This window comes from Lynx canadensis, chromosome B2, assembly GCF_007474595.2.
Source record: "Lynx canadensis isolate LIC74 chromosome B2, mLynCan4.pri.v2, whole genome shotgun sequence".
NCBI classification, from domain to species: Eukaryota; Metazoa; Chordata; class Mammalia; order Carnivora; family Felidae; genus Lynx; species Lynx canadensis.
Window position 1 is genome coordinate 76162207 of NC_044307.1, and position 27573 is coordinate 76189779.

A 27573-nucleotide genomic window follows, 5' to 3' on the forward strand; every position below is an offset into this window, starting at 1 on the left:
ACGTATGGGACACAATCAAAACAAGTAGTATCTGCATTATGGTAATTCCACAACAAGAGAAAGAGAAAAGGACAGAGTATTTTTTTTTTTTCCAACTTTTTTTTTATTTTTTTATTTTTTTTATTTTTGGGACAGAGAGAGACAGAGCATGAACGGGGGAGGGGCAGAGAGAGAGGGAGACACAGAATCGGAAACAGGCTCCAGGCTCCGAGCCATCAGCCCAGAGCCTGACGCGGGGCTCGAACTCACGGACTGCGAGATCGTGACCTGGCTGAAGTCGGACGCTTAACCGACTGCGCCACCCAGGCGCCCCAAGGACAGAGTATATTTAAAGCAATAATGGCTAAAACTGACTTTTTTGAACAAATAAAAGCTGAGCGAGTTCTTCACCACTAGACCTGCCTTACAAAAAGTGCTAACAGGAGCTCTTTAAGTATAAATAAAAGAAAATTAACATTGTAAAAACATAAGAAGTTAGTGTAAAACTCACCAGTAATGGTAAATATATAATCAAAGTTAGATTGTATAACATGATAACAGTGGTGTGTAATCCACATACAACTGTAGTTTAAAAGTTAAAAGACAAAAGGGATAAAAATAACCATAACTATAATAATCTGCTATAAATTACAGGATATAAAATACAGGTAAACTGTAACATAAATAACCTAAAATGTGAGGGAAAGGAGAAAAGTGTAAAGTTTAGGAATTTTATTGAAGTTATCAATTTAAAATAAGGTATTATAATTTGAAGATATTTTATATAAGCCTCATGGTAACCATCAGGCAAAAACCTATAGTATTTACACAAAATAAGAGAAGTTAAAGCATACTGATACCAGAAGACATCAAAACACAAAAAAGATACCAGGATATGAAACAAAAATGGACCTACAAAACAGCCAGAAAATAATCAACAAAATGGTGATAAGTCATTACCTACCAATAACTGCTTTAAATGTAAATGGATTAAATTATCCAATCAACAGACAGAATGGCTGAATGGATGAGTAAGATCTAATGATATATTACCTGAAAGAGACTCACCTTAGTCTTAAAGGCACACATAGACTGACAGTAAAAAGATGGAAAAAAGGTTCCAAGCAAATTGTATTCAAAAGAAAGCAGGGGTAGCTATACTTATATCAAACAAAATAGATTTTAAAAGGGTAAAGAGACAAAAAAAGGTCATTACATAATGATAAAGAGGTCAATATCAATCCAAGAAGATGACATAGTAATTGTGTTTGCACTCAACTTCAGAGAGCCAAGTAACAGAGCCAGAAAAAGAAATAAACAGCAATACAATAACAGTTGGGGACTTCATACCCAACTCTCAACAACACATTAATCATCCGGGCAGTGAATAATAGCATATTTGAACAACACTATAGACCAAATGGATATAATAGACACATACACAACACTGAATCTGGCAACAGCAGAATAAACATTCTTCTCAAGTGCACATGGAATATTTTCAAGGATAGACTGTATGATAGGCCACAAAATAAATCTTACAAATGCAAGAAGACTGAAATCATACCAACTATATTCTCTAACCACAATGGCGTGAAAATCAGTAGTGATAAGGAAAACTGGAAAACTCACGAATACATGGAAATTAAACATGATTCTCCTCAACAACCAATGGGTCAAAGAAGAAATTAAAGGGGAAATAATGTGTCTTGAGACAAGCAAAAATGGAAACACACAAAAAACCAAAATTAATGGGATGTAGCAAAAGCAACTGAAAGATGGAAATTCACAGCAATTCACACATTAAAAAACAAGAAGGCCTCAAATAAACAATTTAAGTTTACACTTAAGGAACCAGAAAAAGAATGATAAGCTGAGCCCACAGGTAGAAGAGAGAAGGATCAGAGCAGAAATGAACAAAACCAAGAACAGGAAAATAATAGAAAAGATGAACAAAACTAAGAATTCATTCTTTGAAAGGACAGACATTGACATTGACATTTGTCCACTGACAAATCTTTGGCTAGATTAACCAAGGAAAAATGAGGTCTCAAATCAATGAAATTATAAATGATGAAGGAGACATTACAACAGATACCACAGAAATACAAAAGATCACAAAAGGCTACTATGAACTATATGCCAACAAACTGGACAACCTAGAAGAAATGGAAAAATTCTTAGACACATACAACATAACAAGACTGAATCAGGAAAAAAAAACCCAAATCTGAACAGTCAATTACTACTAAGGGGACTGAATCCATAATAAAAAAATCTCCCAAAAAAGAACAGTCCAGGACCAGATGGCTTCATAAGTGAATTTTACCAAACATTTAAAGAATTAATGCTAATCCTCTTCAAACTTTTCCAAAACACAGAAGAGAGGGAACACTTCCAAATTCATTTTACAAACCAGCCAAAGACACTATCAGACAACTACAGACCACTATTTCTGATGAACATAAATGAAAAACTTCTAAATACAATACTAGCAATTTGAATTCAACAGTGCATTAAAAATATTCACCTTGATCAAGTGAAATTTATCTCTGGGACGCAAGATGGTTCAACATACAAAAATCAAGGTAATACATTACAAGGTAATAATAGGATGAAGAAACAAATAATATTACCATCTCAATAGATACAGAAAAAAAATTTGATAAAATTTAACATCTGTTCATGATAAAAGCTATTAAATTAGGTATAGAAGGAATGTACCTCAATACAATAATACAGTATATGATAAATCCACAGCTAATATCATATTCAATGGCTAAAGCTTGAAAGCTTTTTTTCTAAGTTCACAAACAATACAAGGGTGCTCACTGTCACTACTCCTATTCATTATAGTACAAAAGGCCCTAGTCAGAGCAATCAGGCAAGAAAAATAAAGGGCATCAGGATAGGAAAGAATTAAAATAGTCTCTATTTGCAGGTGACATGATTTTATATATAGAAAATTCTAAAGACTCCACCCAAAAACTGTTAGATCTAATCAGTGAATTCAGTAAAGTTGCAGGATACAAAATTAACAAAGATCAGTACTGTTTCTGTACATCAATAATGAACTACCTAAAAAAGAAAATGCTACCATTCAAAAAGCATCAAAAAACAGGGTAATACTTAAAAGTGAATTTAAACAAGAAGGTGAAAGATTTCTACACTTAAATCTACAAGACATTGATAATGGAAGTAGATACAAATAAATGGAAAGGTAGATAGAGTAGAGGTAGAAAGGCAGAGATGCATTACAAACAAGCAGTAACCAAATAAAACAGAATTTGCTAGTGTTAAAAGATGTATATTGTAGTTTCTCTGTGGTCAAAAAGAGACAGGGGTTTACCCTCCTTTCTTAAACAACCAGAACAACCGAGGACATATGAAACTGTTTTCAAACATCAGCTTAACAGCACTGCAGGATGGTGATTCATGAGAGAAGGGAAACACAATAGATGAATTCAATGACTGCCTACTTTGCTGCCCAGAGGGTTTCGAAGCCAGTGGAAATGGCAGCCTGAACAATCTGGGAGCTAATGTAGGGCTGGGAAAATGAGCTGTTCCCATCAGCCTAAGAGAAAATCCCTTTGAGGATCCTCAGGAGGTTATCAGTAGTGGGAATAAATAAGCCCTGTTAACATAACTATTATAGATATACTGCTTATTGAAAGGCAGATTGTCATTTCATTCAAAAGATGGAGTGTTTTAGTTTTCTAGTAAATAGGCTTGAAAATCATGTATTGCAGCTTTTTTATTTCCAAACTATTTTAGCTATTCTTAAACTAAGAACACACTGTAACTTAACTAAAAGTGACCTTAATCTTTATCTTGCAAACATTAGAACATACTTCCTTTTATTGCTTTTCCCCAAAATTTTACCTTAGGTCTGTGAAGTTCTGTAAACTTATTGCTTATACAACAAAGTTTATGTACATCTTAAACACTGAAAAGAATGCACATGTTGAACCACAGCCTTTCAATTACTGAAACAAGATTTTTTAAATTGACAGTTATGTAACTGTGGAGTATTTTTATATTAATGTTTTCATAATGCAATTATGTTTTTCCTGTATGGTTTAATAAATTCTTGAATAATAAAATGTGGTGGATACACTTCAAAGAATGGAATGCACAGTTGTCTCATGTTTTACACTTTCTAGAATCAAAGGGATCTTAGAGTAATAAAAACGGTGAGTTTCCAGAAAGATCTATCTCCTATAATATTGTTACTGGGGATCCAGCATCACTGTAATGACTACTTTAGTTATTTCTTTTTTTTTTTTTAATTTTTTTTTTTCAACGTTTATTTATTTTTGGGACAGAGAGAGACAGAGCATGAACGGGGGAGGAGCAGAGAGAGAGGGAGACACAGAATCGGAAACAGGCTCCAGGCTCTGAGCCATCAGCCCAGAGCCTGACGCGGGGCTCGAACTCCCGGACCGCGAGATCGTGACCTGGCTGAAGTCGGACGCTTAACCGACTGCGCCACCCAGGTGCCCCAGTTATTTCTTAACAGTATCAAGTAGTTAATACAAAAATGACCTTAACCATCCAATTTTTCCTCGTAAAACAATCAAAAGAACCAAATGCCCCTCTCCCTATTTCCCCACTGCCTAGAAAAATCTCAAAATCAAATACAAATATATAAGAAACTTATTTACCCATTGAAGAGTTTCATCTGGGCAAAGGAGACTTACCATAAAACAAGTTATTATTTTTTTGATGTGATACTTTCAGGTTATTTCCATTTATACATTTAAGTTAACAAAAATTAATACAAAAATAAGAATATGATTGAAATGGCTAAGAAACAGCTTTTTAGTACAATATTTTTGTTACTTCTTACCTCTTTCTGTAAGATTTCTTCTCGAACTTGAGAAACTACCAGAGACTCCTGTTTACCCTGCAGTTCGTTAACTTGATTTTGGAAATGTTTTAGAAGTACCTATGAAATTATGTTAGAAGTACTGAGTTAATAGAGGTCTTCTCAAACATTATTTGAAAAATATCAGAAAACCAACTAATGACGTGTTTTTGTAGCAAAAAAAAAAATCCTAATATTTTTAAATTACCAAATTCTAACAAAAATAAAATGTCACAGGAATCAAGTTCATTGAATAAATTAAGCTGATTGAATACATTCATTATTTTCTTTCAATATTTAATGGAAAGTATCACATGTATGACAAATAATGTCTGTGTAACTACTTGGCTTCTTTATCTCTAATACTTTCCTTCTGAAGGCCTGAAAAATACCTTTTAAAATAAACCTCTGTAAAGTCTAAGCATTTTGAAGATAGCCAATACTGTTTTTATTACTTTGTGATTAAGTAGAATAATAGCACAAGCCTATTAATAAGCATGAAATAAATGTCATGCTTGTATTTTTTTGGCAACCTGAAATAGATACTTTCATCAAGGATCTTAAAACTTAGGAAAATATGCATCTATTACCTCTAATACTTTTACTGTTTTTACCATCAGACTATGCTGACTTCCATTTAACTTATTAATTTACAATATTACATTTAGAACTCTGGGAAAGTAACACTTAGGGCAGGCACTATGGCATAATGACACTACTTTTCCCACCTCTCCCAACTACATAATATATAATAACTTGATATAATGTTTATACTGCCCACTGACACCCTACTCCCATGGGGAAAAAAGCCAGGGAAGTTATCTGCAACTGCTGTACAAAGATTGGGTGGCTCAGTCGGTTAAGCGTCCGACTTGGGCTCAGGTCATGATGTCGCTGTTCATGGGTTCTGTGCTAACAGCTCAAAGCCTGGAGCCTGCTTGGGATTCTGTGTCTCTCCCTCTTTCTGCCCCTCCCCCACTCATGCGCGCGCGCTCTCTCTCTCTCTCTCCCCCTCAAAAATAAATAAATGTTAAAAAAATAAATAAAAAGCACTTTCTCATTGAAATATTAAAATAGTCAAAGTTCTTTGTTTGAATTTAAATTACAGACCTCATTTCACACTAAAATACCCCAAATACTTCAACATGCATCTTCTTACAAGGACATCTCACAAAACCACAACAGCATTTTCTTTAATGTTTATTTATTTTGAAAGAGAAAGTGTGTGTGTGTGTGTGTGTGTGTGTGTGTGTGTGCACGCACGCACATCCATGAGTAGGAGAGGCAGAGAGAAAGGGAGAGAATGAAACCCACACTCAGTGCAGAACTCAATTTGGGGCTCAACACCATGAGATCATGACCTGAGCCCAAATCAAGAGTTGGATGCTTAACTGGCTAAGCCACCCAACAACATTTTTATGCCTAAAAAATTTACAATAATCTCATAATATCTAATACCCAGTCCATACTTCTTAGTTGAGCAATTTGTTTTTAATCAAGATACTATTAAATGATTATTAAAGGGAGAAATAATGGTAAGATAATTGTTTCTTGAAGTCTTTCTCCCTCAGCTTGTTTTTAAAAATTAAAACCTAGAGAAAAGAACACAGTGGACCTATATTCTTTGATTTACCAACTGCTAACATTTTTGCCATATTTGCCTTATTTTTCTTTCTTTTCCTGGGATACACCATTTGAAAGTAAGTTGCAGATACAAATTCTATTTTAATGCTGTTTTTTTTCAACTTGCTACCATCACAGTAGATAATCATAGATATTCCTTGAAGATATACACACTAACCAAAAAGGAAGATACACTTTTTTAAAGAAATGTGGATAAGCTTTCAGCATATTCTGTCGTAATTCTAAGAAGACTGTTTCATAATGGCTACAAGCTGTGTGCATATCTCTGTTCATTATTTTATCCCTAGGGCTTCATTGTCTATAGACCCCGAATCATTATCTGTTTATGAATGAAAGATAAATGGGCAAGAGAATGACTAGGATAATTACTTGTCAGCTGGGACTTGGGTAGAGGGAAATGATTCAACATTCAAGTTCAAGTACTCAGTTCTCAACCACAAAATGTGATTGACCATACTTCTACAGTTTGTTACAAATGACTCAGGAGAAGAACTGGTTGAGAAATACAGGGACAAAACTGTGAAACCACTTATTTAGAGAATAGTTTTAAAGTAGAATAGTTAAATGGTAACGGTATCCTCTCCTACTAAAAAAAATCAAGTCAATATTTTCTCATTTCTACTAAAAAGTGAAGTTAAATGTTCTGTTAACAGTCCTGAAAAAAATAATTTTAAAGCCAAGGAAAGTTTGTTAAAGTTGTCTACCTCTTGAGTTGCTATTTTACGATTTAGTTCAGCTACTTTGGAAGAAGAATTTTCTACTGCATTTTGGCAAAGGAGTTTCTCTACTTCCCTCTGATGAGATGCTTTGAGAGATGCAATATGTGCTGCAGTATCTTCCTTGACCCTGTAGAGCAAATCAAACAAAATCACACATAAAAACAGCTCTTCAATTCAGAGTTAGCATAAAAATAGTGTAGGAAGCTTGGAAATTAAAGAGGCATAGGGAAAGAACACCATTACTTACTGCACTTTGTCAGGTGCTTTATACATTATTGCTTGTGAGTTCTTACAACCACACCATGAGCTCACTATTATTTACTGAATTTTATAAGGGCAGAGTTGAGTTTTGGAAAGAGTGATGTCTCTGGAGTTCAGATTAGGAAGTTGCAGAGCTGGGGTTCAAGCCCAGCACAGTGTTAGACCTCAAAATCTGGGCCTTCCAATGGCTCCCTAGCTTGGGGCTGTACTTTCTGAGAGAACGGAAGGTTCTAAATGTTCTGTCTGGATTTAAAGCAAGGGCCTAATATTTTATCTTCTTTTGTTTATTTACTTTTTTATCTAAAAAAAAATTTTTTTTTTACGTTTATTTTTGAGAGACAGAGAGAGAGCACAAGTGGGGGAGGGGCAGAGAGAGGAGGAGACAGAATCTGAAGCAGGCTCCAGGCTCTGAGCTGTCAGCATAGAGACTGATGCGGGACTTGAATTCACTGACTGCGAGATCATGACCTGAGCCAAAGTCAGAAGCTCAACCGACTGAGCCACCCAGGTGCCCCTATTATTATTTTTAAATGTTTGTTTGTTTATTTATTTTTAATGTTTATTTATTTTTGAGACAATGTGAGAGAGAGAGTGCAAGCAGCGGAGGGGCAGACAGAGGGAGGCACAGAATCTGAAACAGGCTCCAGGCTCTGAGCTGTCAGCCCAGAGCCGGACGCAGGGCTCGAACTCACGAACCGTGAGATCACTACCTGAGCTGAAATTGGACACTTAACTGACTGAGCTACCCAGGCACCCCAATGTTTATTTATTTTTGAGAGAGAGAGAGAGAGAGAGAGAATCTGAAGCAGTCTCCAGGCTCTGAGCAAGTGTTCAGCACAGAGCCCAATGTGGGGCTCAAACCCACAAACTGTGAGATCATGACCTGAGCTGAAGTCAAATGCTCAACTGACTGAGCTACCCACGCATCCCAAAAAATGATAGGATTTTATTCAAAGCAAATATTTAGTGACTCACTGTTGCTATAAACAAATTTATCAGTTGCTTATTTGACTATATGAGCATTTATTCATGTAAACGTATGGAAAAGCATAAAAATCTAAAGCACTATGACACAACTGAAGTAAAAAACAAAAAACCAAATAAACAAAATACCCCACTGGCCTAAATCTGGGATTAGGAAAGGTTATTCTTTACTTATCAGGCCCAGAGCTGCCTGAAAAACAGATTAAGCAATACTAAAAAATTATAAATTATATATAGGAAAATTTATAGGATAAATTTTAATTTTTTCTAGGAAAGAATGCAATTCTTTCCAAATAGCTTTATTTTTATAATCACATTGAGAACTAAAAACACAAGGTTTCAATCTGGAAGCATTCAGACACAGCTGCCCATCATTCAATAAGCATTTGTCTGGTGCTTGCTATGCTCACTCTGCTCCTTTACCACGTTGCAAAGAAGTATAATCTTGTATCAGTTCTCAAGGAGTTACCAAGGCACTGTCTGATTAGTGCTTTCTTGATATTCACTACTGGCACATGGTATATAAGTTATGGAGGAGTTGGAAGTGAGAGCAGGAAATTTCCTGAGAAGCTCTAGGAGATATTTTGTGGAAGAGGTAGCACTTGAAACATGAACGAGCAAAATGTAGTAAAGACCTTCAGCAACTAAGGCCCACATAGAAGTCTTGTAATGGTGATGGCACTTGAGAAGCCACATGGAGTAAGTTAGTCGTGATACTTCAGGAAGCTGGGATTCAGTGGAGGGCAGAGTAACTCAAATACAGGGATATTTAAGAATATTAATGGTTTTTAAGCAAAATGATTAGGGGAGACAGAAACTAAAATCAGGGAGATTAGGGTGGGATGCTATAGTAAAGCAAGTAAGGCTGCACTACAGTAAGGTAGAAAGTGAAAGGAGACCTATTTATAAGGAAGCACCCCCATAAACTGTGAGCCCAAGAAATAAAGGAAGTAAAAGCTGGACTTGACAACTGAAAAAATATGGTGCTAGATGGAGATGGGGAAGCTGTGAGGGGAGCTAGTTTATAGGTAAAAAAAGGAATAAAATTTGAGATATTACTGAGTCCAAGAGGAATAATCCAAAAAACCCCAGTAGATTTAGCATCTGAGCTCAGGGAAGAAAACAGCCTTGAAAAGTAAATTGGGTTCGTGGTTCATAGAAGCCATAAGAATACATGAATTTAGCAATGGATAAAGAACAGAGAATAAACAGAAAGTTGAAAATAAACCCTGGTAGAAGTCTGGTTTTTGTGGAAGGAGAATGAAGAGTCAGGAGTCGGTTAAAGGTACAGGAGAGGCGTACTAGTCACACTCCCTAGTGTGAGTCATGGAGGTTATGGGAGGAAACCATTTCAAGAAAGAACAATGTCAAGGAGAATGAAAATGGAGAAAACACCACTGGACCAGGAAAGAGCACTACTGAGAGATCACATTTAAAAGAGAGCCAAAACATAGGAGACTGTTAAAAACTGAGAACAAACTGACGGTTGATGGGGGGTGGGAGGGAGGGGAGGGTGGGTGATGGGTATTGAGGAGGGCACCTTTTGGGATGAGCACTGCGTGTTGTATGGAAACCAATTTGACAATAAATTTCATATATTAAAAAAAAATAAATAAAAAAAATTGGGGCGCCTGGGTGGCGCAGTCGGTTAAGCGTCCGACTTCAGCCAGGTCACGATCTCGCGGTCCGTGAGTTCGAGCCCCGTGTCGGGCTCTGGGCTGATGGCTCAGAGCCTGGAGCCTGTTTCCGATTCTGTGTCTCCCTCTCTCTCTGCCCCTCCCCCGTTCATGCCCTGTCTCTCTCTGTCCCAAAAATAAATAAACGTTGAAAAATTTAAAAAAAATAAAAAATAAAAAATAAAAAATAAAATAAAAAAAATAAAAGAGTGCTGAGGATAAGAGTCCCGGTTAAGAAGAAGTGAGTTGCAAATAAGACGCTACTTATGGAAAAGTGTTCCTGACAGAAAGATGAGTAGAGACTTGGTTTGATGATGGACAAAAAGATCTGAGCATGTTAGAAGGCTCAGAGGAAAGACAGTAGACAGTACCTGGTGACTCTGAGAAGGAATGAGCACAAAAGTTCTTTAAGGCATGAACGGATGTGATCACTGGATTAACTTTAAGAGTTAATTTTGGAAAAGAGGACCTTTCCTCTTAGAATGTCAGCTAGTTTTAACAATAGCAGTTTTCTGCAGTCTGCCCATGGCAGTCATAAATGATGACATTCATTTATAAGAAGGCCCAGTGGGTCAGCTTATTAACACCATCTGGAAAACTGCAGAAAGACAAGATCAGTCAGCCCAAGCACATGGTTTGGGCTGACACAGAGATTCAGGCTTATCAGGATCTGGCCTTCAACAGGTAGAGGATCCTACTCTGAAAGAGATCTATGCTTAGCAATGCAATACAACTTCATAAAATTTGGTGATGAATTCAGTTGAGGGTAAAATTGATAATCTAGAGGAAATCTATCTCATAATTTTGGCATTTTTATCTTTTTATATCCCCATATATTTACAAATTCACATTTTACCTTTTCATGGAATTTTCAAATTGGGTCACTGCTGCTTCAGATTTCATCTTCAGCTCATTCCTCTCCACAATTAATCTCTCCAGTTCATTTTTCAATCTGCAGTTTTCTTGTAAAACCTCTGAAACATGGGAATCAGTAAAAGTGTGTGGTTGGTAACGCTTGCCATCCAGGGTTCCAGGGAATGCGTTAGCACTTCCTTTACCTGAATGCAAACCATCTTTCTTCCCCCTTCTTGCAGTCACTTCCTCTCTACCCTTAGAGTTCTGATTAGACAGCATCATCCTTCTCTCCTTCTGGAGCCTCTCCACAGTTTTTGAAAGGTCTTGTATTTCTCTCCCCTTCGCAGCCAGCTCCTCGTTGAGTCGCACCAGTTTAGCTTTAGCATGAGCCTGTTCTACCTGGAGTTCTATAGACTGGAAATCGTTACCATCTTTATCGCTTTTCTTGAGTTCCAATTCAGCATTCTGATGTTTAAGAATGTCTATTTCAGCTTCAAGGTTTCTTACAGTGATTTGATGGGCTTCCTTGATGTCGTCGAGCTCCTTCTCTAGTGCTTCAACCCTGGAGGAGCTGTCAGGCTGGTTCTGGGGTGCTTCCTTCAATTTGCAGGCAAGTAGCTGCTCCTGCTCCTCTAGTCTCTGTTCATACTGGATCTGCAGAAAGGAATCCATGTAACGTCAAACCACTGCTAAGCATGTCACTTGTTCCCAAAGCCCAGCATTCTACTAGGTCCTACCTATTCCTTCATTCAGGCTTCATTACATGTTCTGATGCTTCTAGCTCTGTTTCCTGAGTCAGTCCAATGGGCTGAAGTCCTAATCTTTAAAGAGCATAACGTTATATGTTCTCAATATGTTGTATAATTTCATAATTAACGTGTTGCTTTATAAACATTATATAACACGTTTCTGTACACCCCAAAACTTATTTTAAGTATCACAATCAAACCTATTATTGTGTACCTTTCTCTATGCAAACTGACAAACTATACTCTGAGGATAAACAGGGAAAGATATCGGGGGTGCTGAAATCTTTAAGAGATAGCCCGTTTTCAACTTGCTAGTATCAATTTAGGAATCTCATAGGGAGTAAGTCAGCTTGGATTTGTCACACTGCAGCTTTATTATTATAAACAAAATAACCTAAGCAGGTTACTCTGCAGAGGGGGCACAACAGTGTTCATTCATTCAATGAATATTGAGCTACCACTGTGTGCCAGGCACTGTACCAGATTCTAGAGATAAAGAAGTCCAGCTCATGCATTCAAACAGTTTATAGCCTGGTCAGGAGAGCGATGGAAAATTTCAGTGTCCTATGATAACTGTGATAATGGGCCTATGAATATGGTGCAAAGAGGACGAGACTCCCCCTGTGTGCCTGAGAGAAGGGGGAAGAGTGAATAGAGGGAGCACATTTAGGTTTGGGCTTGAGAGAGGAGTGTAAATTTGGGGATAAGTGGAAGCAGGGACATTACGAAAGTAGGAAGAACACCTGCAAAGGCAATCTAATGCTTGGTGTGTACTGGGAACCAGAATGAAAGGAAGAAGTGATAAAGAGTGAGCAGAGACAGGAATGGGACGGGCTAAGGAAGCACAAAAAGAGAAAAATCAGGGTGAAGAGATTTAGATATATAAAAATCAGGTACAGGGTTGGAATTCTAGCCTCTATGTGGTCACTGGAATGTTAATAGTAGCTGTAATTACTATAATCATTTATTGAATGTTTGCTATACTCCACATAAGGCAGTAGGGCTTTATATATATTTTGCCACTCAATCCTCCCAATATCCTATGAATTAAGGATTAACTAATTAAAATATTTTAACATCTACTCTGTGTCTTGAATGATGGAACACAATGGTGAGTAAAAGCAGAACAGTTCCAGCCATCACGAAGTCCAGAAGCTAGATGGGGAGAGAGATCACTCATGATCCAATCGAAACAGCTGTGAACATGGTAGACACAATGGAGAAGTGCATGGAAAGTGCCTATAAGATAATTTGTCTACCAGGGAGTCCACGAAGGTTTCACTGGGGTAGCAATGCTTGGATTAAGAGCTAAAGGGCAGAAACATCTCAACTGAAAGAGGTGGGCAGAGCATACCAGTCAGAGGTAAGTGTACAAACTTCTGTGGCTGCAGGAAACATGGCAAGTAGGAGAAACACATATGACTGGATGAGAAAGCACAGTGTGAGAACACACTGGACAGCAAGAGGGGTGTGGCTATACATGGATTTATAGGCCATTTATTTAACCTAAGAGGAACAGGAAGTTATTGAGGGATATAAATAAAGGTAGGGGTGTGTGTGTGTATGTGTATAAGACACAGATATGAAAATATAATTTTGGCTTTAGCATTAAGAGCTGATTAGAGGATGGAGTGATGTGGGTATGTGTAAACTAGTCAGGAGATTACAATAGTTATTCAGGTCATTGTTTCTTAATGATGGCAGCCGAGTAACACGGTGATGAAAAGGAACAGAGGAATTGAAAGAAATTCAGGAGAAAAAGTGGCATACTTGGCAATAAGTCAGTTGTAGATAACAACTCCTCTTACATATGAGGAGACAGAGGCTCAGAGGGTAAAGTAACTAGCACAAAGTCCGGTCTGGGGACTGGAGGTTGGTCTGACCCTAGAAAGCCTGTGTGTTTTCCATCATGCCACAGTCTCCTATGGATAGGAGGCAGTCTGCTAAAGGTGGTGTGGGGGTCACATGAACCTGATGGAAGGAGGTCAGTGGTGAGTGTTTAGGGGAATGGAAGAAACTGATCAGTCACAGCAAGAGGATTGCCAAGTAGCACCGAGCAAATTCCCAGGATCAGACACCTAGACACCCGTGACAGCTCTCCTCTCTCAACTATGCCACCTCCTCACAGAGATCTGTGTGAGAGGAGCAGAGGAAGAGATGGGTGAGCTGGAGCAGAAGGTAAGGGAGGTAAGTATGGTTGAAAAGAGGGTAGTTAAAAGAGAAGTACGCCTTGGAATTTAGGACAGGAGAACAAAGAAAACCAGGTAGGGGGCTGAGAGATTTGAAAGAGTATGAAATAAAGTAAAGCCAACTTCCTTGACATGACCTTAACTAGCAGGCCAATGTACATCCAGGTTTTCAACCTTTTACTGTTTCTGGAATCTAATATTCTATCATCTGTTGCTTCTCTCAAGATAGAAATCTGTGGCCTGTGGATTTGAGGCCTCTGTCACTCACCAGCAATAGCACCTCAGGCAAGAAATTAAATTGTGAACATCCGTTCCCTCATCTGTGAAGCAGAGTAGCAATATCTGTTTCTCACTGGTGATTGGAAGGATGATGCAGGATGAACTAAAATGTTCGTGAAAGCATCTAGCAAGAATTACTGCAGAAACTGTGTGCTAAACAAATTTTTAAAAGTAAATTAAATATCACATCTTCTTTCATACTTGGTCATCCTACTACTTGTATTTTCTAATTCATTCCTCACAAAGGATTAAAAAACTCAGAAAGTTAAGACATTTTCAACCAACATTGCCCTGCTCCCTGCTCTACTCCAAAGATACTCCTGTCTCATTTCCTCCCCCTTGTCTAGGGAAATTTCAAGAAAGTATTTTCTTTTTTTTTTTTTTTTTAATGTGTATTTGAGAGAGAGAGCACATGCACAAACAGGGATAGGAGAGGCAGGGGCGGGGTGGGGGAGAGAGAGAGATAGAGAGAGAGAGAGAGAGAGACAGAGAGAGAGAATCCCAAGCAGGCTCCACACCACAGTGCAAGATCCCAACATGGGGCTTGATCTCATGAACCTTGAGATCATGACTTGAGCCAAAATCAAGAGAGGGCTGCTTAACCGACTGAACCACCCAGGCATCCCTCAAAAAAGTATTTTCACCCATGGTAACTAAAAAACAATTTTATACTGAATATACACCAGACATGTTTTACTTTGCCTTTTCATAACTTAATTACCACTAATTCTAGCATCACTGAGAGGAACACTGTGCTTGATTTTCTACGCTTGAAATAAAAAGAAAAGTAGATAAAGGAGAGCAAGAAAGATAGGATGGGTCTAGGTTTCTTTTGCATCTACTGACATGCATGGTAAAGGTTTTACAGGGAAGGATGTTTAAAATTATTTGTTAAAATGAGACCTAAGTGCCCAGCTCCCACAATACTGAAACCTTGAGATCTGAGCCCCATGTCCATGGCTAGATGGCACCCACCTTCATCTTCTGGAACTGTTGTTCCATGGTACGAAGGCTTTTCTTTGCTTCTTCATCTTTGCCCTCCAAATCAGCCTCTAGTTTTTTTATCCTTTTCTCCATAAAGTCCACTGTATTTCTATCCACTGTATCACCAGCTGCTGATGCAGCCAGTATTAAAGCAGGTAAAGAATTGGGATATCTTCTCTTTAGAATTCCTTCCATTTCCTTAACCTATTAAAATATTTTTGCATATATGTAAGATCACAAATATATTAAAATTAAGCAGTTTCACGTATAAATTGAGATTATGCTCTATCAGTCATGTCTAGATTTCAAAGAGATGTTTATATCACACCACAAGACTGAATCATATGCACAGAAACACAGATTAATTTCAAATTTTACATCCCTAGATTATCTGATTTTAAAACCCTATAGTTTAATGTCTAATTTAGTACTGGTTACTGGTTAATTTACAGAAATCCTCTTACATTTATCTGAAACAGATCTTGGGACTTTCTACTCTACTAGTAATAACCAATCTTTCTGAAGAGAAAGCTTTTTCCCTTCCCTTTTTCCCACAGACTCCCTTTGATGATTGTATTTATACTATCTATTGATTGAAAAATGACATGTGCAACAATGATTTCAGGAGTAGATTCCTTAGTGCCCCTTACCCATTTAGCCCATCCCCCCTCCCACAACCCCTCCAGTAACCCTCAGTTTGTTCTCCATATTTATGAGTCTCTTTTGTTTTGTCCCCTTCCCTATTTTGATATTATTTTTGTTTCCCTTCCCTTATGTTCATCTGCTTTGTCTCTTAAAGTCCTCATATGAGTGAAATCATACGATTTTTGTCTTTCCCTAATTTCACTTAGCATAATACCCTCCAGGTCCATCCACATCGTTGCAAATGGCAAGATTTCATTCTTTTTGATTGCCAAGTAATACTTCATTGTATGTATATATACCACATCTTCTTTATCCATTCATCCATCGGTAGACATTTGAGCTCTTTCCATACTTTGGTTATTGTTGATAGTGCTGCTATAAACATGGGGGTGCATGTGTCCCTTCGAAACAGCACACCTGTATCCTGTGGATAAATGCCTAGTAGTGTAATTGCTGGGTTGTAGGGTAGTTCTATTTTTAGTTTTTTGAGGAACATCCATACTGTTTTCCAGAGTGGATGCACCAGCTTGCATTCCCACCAGCAGAGTAAAAGGGTTCTCCTTTCTCCGCATCCTCGCCAACATCTGTTGTTGCCTGAGTTGTTAATGTTAGCCATTCTGACAGGCGTGAGGTGGTATCTCATTGTGGTTTTGATTTGTACTTCCCTGATGATGAGTGATGTTGAGCATTTTTTCATGTGTCGGTTGGCCATCTGGAAGTCTTCTTTGGAGAAGTGTCAATTCATGTCTTTGCCCATTTCTTCACTGGATTATTTGTTTTTTGGGTGTTGAGTTTGGTAAGTTCTTTATTGATTTTGGATACTACCCCTTTATCTGCTATGTCATTTGCAAATATCTTCTCTCATTCTGTTGGTTGCCTTTTAGTTTTGCTGATTGTTTTCTTCGCTGTGCAGAAGCTTTTTATTTTGATGAGGTCCCAGTAGTTCATTTTTGCTTTTGTTTCCCTTGCCTCTGGAGATATGTTGAGTAAGGAGTTGCTGTGGCCAAGATCAAAGAGGTTTTTGTCTGCTTTCTCCTTGAGGATTTTGATGGCTTCCTGTCTTACATTGAGGTCTTTCATCCATGTTGAGTTTATTTTTGTGTATGGTGTAAGAAAGTGGTCCAGGTTCATTCTTCTGCATGTCGCTGTCCAGTTTTCCCAGCACCACTTGCTGAGGAGACTGTCTTTATTCCATTGGATATTCTTTCCTGCTTTGTCAAAGATTAGTTGGCCATACGTTTGTGTGTCTATTTCTGGGTTCTTTATTCTGTTCCATTGATCTGAGTGTCTGTTCTTGTGCCAGTACCATACTGTCTTGATGATTACAGCTTTGTAGTATAGCTTGAAGTCTGGGATTATGATGCATCCTGCTTTGGTTTTCTTTTTCAAGATCGCTTTGGCTATAGAGGGTCTTTTCTGGTTCCATACAAATTTTAGAATTATTTGTTCTAGCTCTGTGAAGAATGCTGGTGTTACTTTGATAGGGATTGCATTGAATATGTAGATTGCTTTCGGTAGTATTGACATTTTAACAATATTTGTTCTTCCTATCCAGGAGCCTGGAATCTTTTTCCAATTTTTGTGTCTTCTTCAATTTCTTTCATAAGTTTTCTATAGTTTTCAGTGTGTAGATTTTTCACCTCTTTGGTTAGATTTATTCCTAGGTATTTTACAGTTTTTTGTGCAACTGTAAATGGGATCGATTCCTTGATTTCTCTTTCTGTCACTTCATTGTTGGTGTATAGGAATGCAAGCAATTTCTGTGCATGGATTTTATATCCTGCAACTTTGCTGAATTCATGAATCAATTCCAGCAGTCTTTTGATGGAAACTTTTGGGTTTTCCATATAGAGTATCATGTCATCTGCAAAGAGTGAAAGTTTGACCTCCTCCTGGCCGATTTGGATGCCTTTTATTTGTGTTGTCTGATTGCAGAGGCTGAGACTTCCAATACTATGTTGAATAACAGTGGTGACAGCTGACATCCCTGTCTTGTTCCTGACCTTAGGGGGAAAGCTCTCAATTTTTCCCCATTGAGGATGATATTAGCATTGGGTCATTCATATATGGCTTTTATGATCTCGAAGTATGCTCCTTTTATCCCTACTTTCTTGGGGGTTTTTATCAAGAAAGGATGCTGTATTTTGTCAAATGCTTTCTCTGCATCAATTGAGAGGATCATATGGTTCTTGTCCTTTCTTTTATTGATGTGATGAATCACATTAATTGTTTTGCAGATATTGAACCAGCCTTGCATCCCAGGTATAAATCCCACTTGGTCACGGTGAATAATTTTTTAAATGTATTTTTGGATCCGGTTGGCTAATATCTTGTTGAGGATTTTTGCATCCATGTTCATCAGGGAAACTGGTCTATAGTTCTCCTTTCTAGCGTGGTCTCTGTCTGGTTTTGGAATCAAAGTAATGCTGGCTTCATAGAAAGAGTTTGGAAGTTTTCCTTCCATTTCTATTTTTTGGAACAGTTTCAAGACAATAGGTGTTAACTCTTCCTTAAATGTTTGGTAGAATTCGCCCGGAAAGCCATCTGGCCCTGGACTCTTGTTTTTTGGCAGATTTTTGATTACTAATTCAATTTCCTTCCTGGTTATGGGTCTGTTCAAACTTTCAATTTCTTCCTGTTTCAGTTTTGGTAGTGTATATGTTTCTAGGAATTTGTCCATTTCTTCCAGATTACCTATTTTATTGGCATATAATTGCTCATAATATTCTATTATTGCTTTTCTTTCTGTTGTGTTGGTATTGTTTATTTCTTGAGAGAGAGACAGAGAGATAGAGAGACAGAACACGAGCAGGGGAGGGCAGAGAGAGACAGAGACACAGAATCTGAAGCAGGCTCCAGGCTCTGAGCTGTCAGCACAGAGCCTGACACGGGGCTCAAACTCACAAACTGTGAGATCATGACCTGAGCCAAAGTCAGACGTCTAACCGACTGAGGCACCAAGGCGCCCCAAGTTTAATCTATTTTTAAAATTACAGTTACTTCTTTCAATTAGAAAGCAAGGAGGGTTAGATGATATTTAATGAAGTCTTCACAAAACACTACTTTTCATTTAGTCTATTAAGCAATAACATATTTTATGGTCTTCTTGTGAGAAAGAACTGTACCAGGGTCTACAGAAATTAGAGCTTGATATTATATATGTACATATGTTTATACCTGTTTTTGTTAAATTACAGTTTAGATGTGTTTGAAAAACATATATTAAAATACTAAATTCTTTATTGAATAGTTTTCTGCCTCTGAGCATACAATAAAATAAAATAGCACCTGAGAGGCAGTCTAGTGCACTGGTTAGAGCTTGTTTGGAGTTCAGATTGTGCCACCAGCTTTATGACCTGTGTCTACTCCTCAAACTACATTTCTTTTGCCTCACTGGTAAAATGGGAATGACAATACCAATTTCATGGCATTGGCACACTTAAGTGAGGATCAAATGACATTTATCTTGGTAAAGTGCTTAGCAGAACATCCGGTATACAGTGAGGGCTTGATAATGTTGGCTTTTATTACGATCTGGTCTCAAAAACTACCCTCCCTAAGGCAAGATGCATTGCTGGTACTTAAAATCCTATATATAACTTGAATATTGTTCATGTTAGGCATTGAATATTGTTCATCATTTATAACATTTATAGTAAATATTTCCAGTCATGAAGACTGCTTGCACTTTCATATGTGTACCATAAATTGAAATATATCCAGATACAAATATTGATAATTTCAATTGTGACATTTTCAAAGTTTTGCTTTCTCTGGTATTAAAAATCTAGTTATTTGAAATAGATCTAAGCATACAAAGGTACATACATACACATATACAAAATGTATATTGAAAAGAGAAGAGCTAGATTTTTAAAAAATGAATGTTTTTAAGAGACTTTTAAATATAGAGAAAAAACTGAGGGTTGTTGGAGAGGTTATGGGTGGGTGGATGGGCTAAATGGGCAACAGGAATTAAGGAAGACAGTTGGGATGAGCACTTGGTGTTATATGTAGGTGATGAATCACTGGATTCTACTCCTGAAATCATTATTGCACTACATGCTAACTTGAATGTAAAAATAAAAGAAAAAAAAAAAAAAAGAATGTTTTAACATATTTATAACTAATGCATTCACTTAAAATTTTAAGAAATATTTCAACCTAATTTTGATATCTTGAAGTGCTTATTACATTTTTGGGGAAAATTAGATTTTACTTTATATTTTCTTTAATTTTGCTTTTTAATATTTTTCTTCGGTCATTGATATGAGTAAATGCTGGTCACTGATACCAGTGTGGCTGTCATACACAAAAGTAACTGCTTTTTCAAAAATTCTCATTGGAAATTAAACTATGGAACATTCCATTAAATAAAAGTATGAATTAAAAAATGCACATAATCTGAAATTTTCATTATAACAGGCATCTAATTAATTGGCCCCATTTTTAATTATGAACTATTTAGAAAATGAGATATTTTATTCTTTAATTAACCTATCTCAGAATATGGCTCCAAAATGATTCTGAATACACTGTGGTATACCTTTACTTTAAAATATATATTAAGGTTTAGGGGCGCCTGGGTGGCTCAGTCGGTTAAGCCTCTGACTTTGGCTCAGGTCATGATCTCAGTTTGTGAGTTTGAGCCCCTTGTCAGGCTCTGTGCTGACGGCATAGAGCCTGCTTGGGATTCTCTCTTCCTCCCTGTCTGCCCCTCCCCATGCTCTCTCTCTCTTCTTCTCTCTCTCAAAAATAAATAAACATTAAAACAATAAATATATAGTAAGGTTTAAAATCATTAGGATGGAAATGTTCATGGGAACAGAGTAAGATCTGAAATGTACACACAGTAAACTATACAAAATATTATTAATAAACAATATTTTAGAAAGATATAGTCTAAAATGGTAAGCCAATACATTTTTTAACAAAAGCATTTATTTTATTTTATTTTTTTATTTTTATTTTTATTTTTTAATTTTTTTAATGTTTATTTATTTTTGACAGAGAGAGAGAGACAGAGCATGAGCAGGGGAGGGGCAGAGAGAGAGGGGGACACAGAATCCAAAGCAGGTTCCAGGCTCTGAGCTGTCAGTACAGAGCCTGATGTGGTGCTCGAACTCACAGACTGCGAGATCATGACCTGAGCTGAAGTCGGTCACTCAACCGACTGAGCCACCCAGGCGCCCCTATTTTTTTATTTTTGAGAGAGTGTGAGTGGGGGATGGGCAGAAAGAGAGGGAGATACAGGATCTGAAGCAGGCTCCAGGGTCTGAGCTGTCAGCACAGAGCCTGACATGGGGCTCAAACTCACAAACTATGAGATCATGACCTGAGCCGAAGTTTGTACTTAGCCAACTGAGCCACCCAGGCACCCCTTAATGAAAGCATTAATAAAAGAGGAAGATAAATTGTATTCAGTGCTATATTTCTAGTCAATATGATTTACCATTTCAAGTCTTAATTTTGCTTTTAAGCATGCTTCATTTGTTTTTACCCTGATACATTTAGTTCTGCATTCATTTTTTAATTCCCAGATATGGCGCTGCACTGGAGATACAGAAGGCAAACAAGATAAGCCAGATCCCTGCTTTAACAGCACTTGTACTCCAATGGAGGAGAAAAACTAATAAAGTAAATCAACAAGTGAATAAAATAACTTTCTGAATTATTTCTCTTAAAGTCATCAAATAGGGAAGTAGTTGCTTTGGTCTTTTCTCTCTCACAATTCTGGATGGCTTTGTCTACATTAGCTAATCTAAATCAAAAGCACTGAAAAATAGGCAAGCAATCTTCTACTATAGTTATTTCAGAATACTTCTAACTCTTTAAAATACCTCTGTCCTATTCTTCTCCTGGCTACTAAGCCAAGTTACCGACCATACCTTTTACTATAAGAACAGGTCCTGTAAAAGTAACAAAAAGCTAATTTTTTAGTTTTCCTTCTCTCAGAAAACTGGGGTAATATTGAGCCCAGTGATGACCTCACAGTTTTGGGTTTGTGATGGAATAATAACTGTATATTTAAGTGTCATGACTTGACTATAGAATTATGCTCCCTTATGCACAGGGCTGGAAATCCTTCTTTTGTTTTAATAATTGAGTTATGAATACAAATGCTAAATTACAGAGTTTTAAAAACAAAAGGAAAAAGTTAATATTCCACCCCACATATGACTACTTTAATGAAAAAAATCTTTATCCTAATAAGCATTACTACATAATTTTTGAAAAGGTCTCCCAGCTACACTGACCATAAAATGAATACTTGTAAGCTTGACGGTGAGCAAGAACTCAAAATGACGGAGCTTTTTGGAAGGCTAAATGTTCCATTTATTTCCAGGGTGTTTGCAACACTTCTCAAGCACTTCTAACACGTTCCCAATTTAAAAGTCTCCTTTCCTGTACTCCTCTCTCACCAAACTTTTATGAGGAGAAGGAATCCTAATTCTATACCCAGAGTTTTAAAATGCTGCTTCCTTCTTTCTAGATGTCTAATAGAGCTGGAATGAAAATAACCTTTCATCCATAGGTCTACCATCAAATGAGGCACAGCAGCCTAAAAATTCTTCATGTATAAAGCCACAGGTTGTACAAAATGATGTTGTTTACTACTTTTATGGCTGTCACTTTAAATATTATATATAAAGAATATTTAGAGGGCAGTTCTATATTAAAATAAATGAATAAAAGTAAGAATTTTCAGGTTGACTATGTTTTGTAGGAACTACTGAAATAGCAGAAAACAAAAACTCTCTGTATAAAAAATGCCCTAATTAAAATTTACCCTGAACACATACTTGTCGCTCTAGGTCTTGAATTTTTTTGGCATCAGCTGCTTTCTCTTTTAAACGTATCTTCTGCTGAATACATGGATTTCCAGATTCAGCTTTCAGTTTCTCAACCTGTCAATAAGTAAAGAACCTGTTAAGCATATTTAAAACATACCAGAGAAACACCAGGAGAGAAGCATAATGGTAGGTCATTCATTCATTTATTAATTCCCAGATAGGGTGCTGCGCTGGAGACACGGAGGGCAAACAAGATAAGCCAGGTCCCCGCTTTAACAGGGCTTGCACTCTGATGGAGGAGACACATGATAAGCTAATAAAGTAAAACAACGAGTAAATAAAATAACGTCAGAGAGTGACACATGCTATGAAGAAAATAAAACAGGGGCGCCTGGGTGGCTCAGTCGGTTAAGCATCCAACTCTTGATTTCTGCTCAGGTCATAATCTCAGGTTCATGAGACTGAGCCCTGTGATGGGCTCTGTGCTGGTAGTGTGAAGCCTGCTTGGGATTCTCTCTCTCCCTCCCTCTCTGCTCTTCCCATTTGTGCACATGCCTGCATGTGCATGCTCTCTCTCTCTCAAAATAAACAAACACTTAAAAAAAAGAAGAAAATAGAGTGAAAGGGTCAGAAGAGGGCAGGATTGGTAGCTCAATTAGATTACAAGATCAGGAAAGGTCTTTCTAAGGAGAATTTGGAGCTGAGACTTGAATGAGGAGTGAGACATGGAAGAACATAGGCCAAGAGTAATCGAGTGAAGGCAACCGGTGGAACAAGCTTGGCATGTTCAAGAATCAGAGAGAGTTTTGATGTGGCTGCAGGACAGTGACTTGTGGAGTGTGATACAGATGAGGCTGGAGAGACAGGCAGGCAGGGTTCAGACCATACAGGGACCTGACAGGTTGTGATAAGGAGCTTGGATTTATTCTCAGTCTATTCTAAAACAGACTACACATCTGTGAGCAAACCCAAACCATCTATTTTAATTGGCAGAGTTTATAGTACTGATTTAATCACACTTACAAGGCTAAGAAGAACTAATTGTTGAATGGGGTACATCTACAGAAATACATTCTCAAATGATCTTATTACCGCAAGTTTGAGCTTCTCAATTTCTTCATTTGCTTCTTTAAGCCGAAATGCATCTTTATCCAGAAGTTCCTGATTTTCAGCATACCATTGTAATCTTTTTTGCAGGCGACTGATTTCTTGTTTATGTGTTTCTTCTAAAATTTTTATTTCATATAATTTTTCACCTATAGGATGAAACTCCTATAAGATGAACTCCTGAACTTGATTATAATTTCCCAAAATATGGAAATAAATTAAATTACATAGAAACCAATGCCAATCTAATGAAAACATTATGAAAAAATAATAGGCAAAAAAAAAATTAGTCTTTGCAAGGCAGTATCCAGTTTAATCTGTTAATAAAGAGAGATGAACATTGTGTTCATAGTCCAACTCCTCAAATTCATAGCAAAGTTGGCTGTGTATAATTTTTTTTGATAAATCAATTGTTTTCCCACTGACTTTCATTATAAAAGCAAAGTCATTTCCATGGGACAATAAATGTTGGATCCAAGAGATAATAAACATGAAGAATTCCTATAACTATATTAATAAATTGCAACGGGAAACATTAGAGACTGCTTACCATACAGGATTTCATTTAACACAACAAACATATGATGGGTATTATTATTATTACTCTATTTTACAGATGAGTAGACTAAATATAATTTTCTTACAAACAGGTGGTGTATATCTCACAGTGAAGATCATGGTATCACAGTGGAGAGATCTTACAAGGACTCTTCCGATCTACTTTTCTAGTCCTGTGTTCTGTCATCCTAAACTCCAATCCACAGGTGCACTCGATATATGCTCATGAAGCAAGCACACTCCAGCAACCTCCCTTCATTCCTTCACTTCTGAGTCTTTCAATCTGTCAGGACCCGGCTCAAATGCTACTCTTCCCTGAAATCCCTATTTAGTACATGTCTCATGTTATTTGTATTTTTTTTTATATATTAAACTTTTCTGCATTCTTATTTTTCCCTTGTTTTCCCTGATGGGGAATGTCACATTTATCCTTGTGTTTTCTATAAACATAGGTGTAGTGTTATTTGTTCATTTGGCAAATACTTAAGAGCCTTTGTTTCAGACCCAGGGATAAAAAGGCAGACCATACCCTCAGGAAGGTCACAGACATGAAAATGAATAGACATAATATGCCACAAATTCAAAACAATCCTTGATATTCTCTGATCCTGCAATTAGTCCTGCCAAAACCAACTAACCCACCATTAATAACTTTTTTTTAAAGTTTCTAAAACTACAATATACTTCAAGAAGTAGGATTTTGATTCCTTGAGTAGTAATAGCAGCTGCTATTACTTAAATTCAAGATTAAAAACAGTTACGAGTATAAAGGTAAACTGTTTAAGCTCAGCGTTTTACCTGTGGCATAAGCAATCTGATCTTTGGCTTGGTCTCTCTCTTTCTTCATTTTTTCCAAGTCTACTTCAAGAGCTTGTTTGTCTTGCTTCAGTCTTTTGATGTCTTCCAATAAACAGTTTTTTTCTTTCTTGATATTCATAGAATTACAAAAGCAAATTATTTCTGGACGCAAAAAGTTGTGGCATAGGCTCTGTTTCACCCCACCTATCATAAATACTCATACATATTTTTTATAAATACATATATACAATAAATATCCTATTAGTTTCAGGTATGCATCATGGTGATTTGTTATTTTTATACATTATGAAATAATCCCCACAATAAGTCGAGGATCTGTCCTAAGTTATGATGTGTCATCACACAAAATTATTACAATATTATTGGCTATATCCCCTATGCTGTATATTATATCCATGTGTCTTATTTTATAACTAGTAGTTTATACCTCTTAATCCCCTTTACCTATTTCACCTGCCCTCCAATCTCCCCACCACTGCTTCTGGTAACCAACAGTTTGTTCCCTGTACCTATGAGTCTCGTTTATGTCACATATAAATGAAATCATATGGTATTTGTTTTCTTCTTATTTCACTTAGCACAACACCCTCTAGATCTGCCCATGCTGTCACAAATGACAAGATCCCATCCTTTTTTATGGCTGAGTAATGTCCAGTGTATTTATCTATCACTGGATGCTTACATTGCTTCCATATCTTGGGTATTTTATGCTGGAAGGAACATAGGGGTGATTATCTCTTCAGATTGATATTTCTGTCTTCTTTGGATTAATATCCAGAAGTGGAATTACTGTATCATACAGTTCTATTTTTGATTTTTTGAGAATCCTTCATTCTGTTTTCTATATTGGCTGCACCAATTTACATTCCCACCAACAGTATATGAGGGTTCCCTTTTCTCCACTACCCCACCAACACTTGTTATTTTTTGTCTTTTTGACAATAGTGAACCTGACAGGTGTGAGGTGATATCTCATTGTGGTTTTGACTTGCATTTCCCTGATGATTAGAGATGTTCAGCATACTTTCATGTGTCTGCTGGTCATTTCTATATCTTTGAAAAAATGTCTACTCAAGTCCTCTGGCTGTTATTAATCATGTTGTGTTTTTGATATTAATTTGTATAAATCCTTCATACATTTTGGATATTAATATCTTATCAGATATATCACTTACGAGTATCTTCTTCCATTCTGTAGACTGCCTTTTCATTTTGTTTATGGCTTCCTTCACTGTGCAAAAGCTTTTTAGTTTGATATAGTCCCATTTGTTTTAGATTTTGTTGGCTTTGCCTGAGGCGACTGGTTTGAAAAAAAAAGCTAAGATCAGTGTCCAAGAGCTTATTGTCTATGGTTTCTTTCGGGACTTTTATGGTCTCAGGTCCTATATTCAAGTCTTTACTCCATTTTGAATTTATTTTTATATATGGTATAAGACAGTAGTCACTTTCATTCTTTGGTATGTATCTGTCCAGTTTTCCCAATACTATTTATTGAACAGATTATCCTTTCTCTATTTTACATTCTTGCCTCCTCTGTCTTGGATTGACCACATATGTGTGGATACTTTCATGAACTCTCTATTCAAGAGAGGAATTGTTTTAAAGAGATGGTGAGTTTTCTCCTCTGTCTGAAATTCTCTGGTGGCTCCCATTCCTCTCAGGATAAATCCAAAGTCCTTACCATGATGTTCAGTGTCATGTAACCCAGCCCTGCCCATGCCTCTGAGCATATCTACTATAAATCTTCCTCTTCCCACTCCAGTCCAGCATCAGAGACTTCTAGCTGTTATTTGAACATAACCAGCACACTCTCACTCCAAGGTGTTTGCACTTACTGTTTCCTCTGCCTTTAGTGCTCTGCTCCCAGATAGCCAGGTGGCTCACTCTTTTACTTCATCAGGATTTCTGCCCAAATGAAACCCCAGGAGGATCTTTCCTGATTACTTTTTCTAAAACAAAAACTTTCATCCTAACCCCCGAGTATGTTGCTTTATTTTCTTGTCACAGAACTCATCACTACCACCTGACATACGTTTACTTGAAAGCAGAGATTTTACTCATTTTTGCATGAAAAAGCACATAAAAAATGCTTGGCACATAAAAAAGGTTGACTGAATGCTAAATATGCCTTACATTCAACACTACTCTCAATAGCCCCCATTCATCTCGACACAATCATACTTAATCCTTCAAAGCACAGTTCAAATGAGGCTATTCCTGATAATCCCTTCCTCTGTGCTCCCATAAACTTGTGTTGTACCTCTAGTATAGTATTTATTACTGTGTCATATGATATTGATTTGTGTACATACCTCTTCTTGTTATTAGGCTGAGAACTCTATGGAGACTAAGACTGACTTACTACTAATACCTGTATACTTTACGGCACTAACCACACAGCTGGTACTCCATAAATGTTTATTGGACTGAACTCATAACTGCTAAAAAAAAAAAAAGTTCTTGG

At 37.1% G+C, this 27573-nt stretch overlaps 1 protein-coding gene across 2 annotated transcripts in view; it reads right to left on the reverse strand.

The window, feature by feature from the left end:
- Nucleotides 1–27573, reverse strand: part of CEP162 (centrosomal protein 162) — a 119402-nt gene that overhangs the window by 23129 nt on the left and 68700 nt on the right. The window contains exons 19-26 of one of the 2 annotated variants that reach the window (XM_030315925.1): nt 25089–25215; nt 23718–23881; nt 22635–22739; nt 15178–15390; nt 11189–11639; nt 10987–11104; nt 7195–7336; nt 4829–4927 (exon numbers count right to left, since the gene is read on the reverse strand). In XM_030315925.1, the coding sequence (XP_030171785.1) occupies nt 4829–4927; nt 7195–7336; nt 10987–11104; nt 11189–11639; nt 15178–15390; nt 22635–22739; nt 23718–23881; nt 25089–25215 (1419 nt within the window). Of the gene's footprint in view, nt 1–4828; nt 4928–7194; nt 7337–10986; nt 11640–15177; nt 15391–22634; nt 22740–23717; nt 23882–25088; nt 25216–27573 lie in introns of both variants that reach the window. The other variant, XM_030315924.1, reaches the window with a different exon arrangement.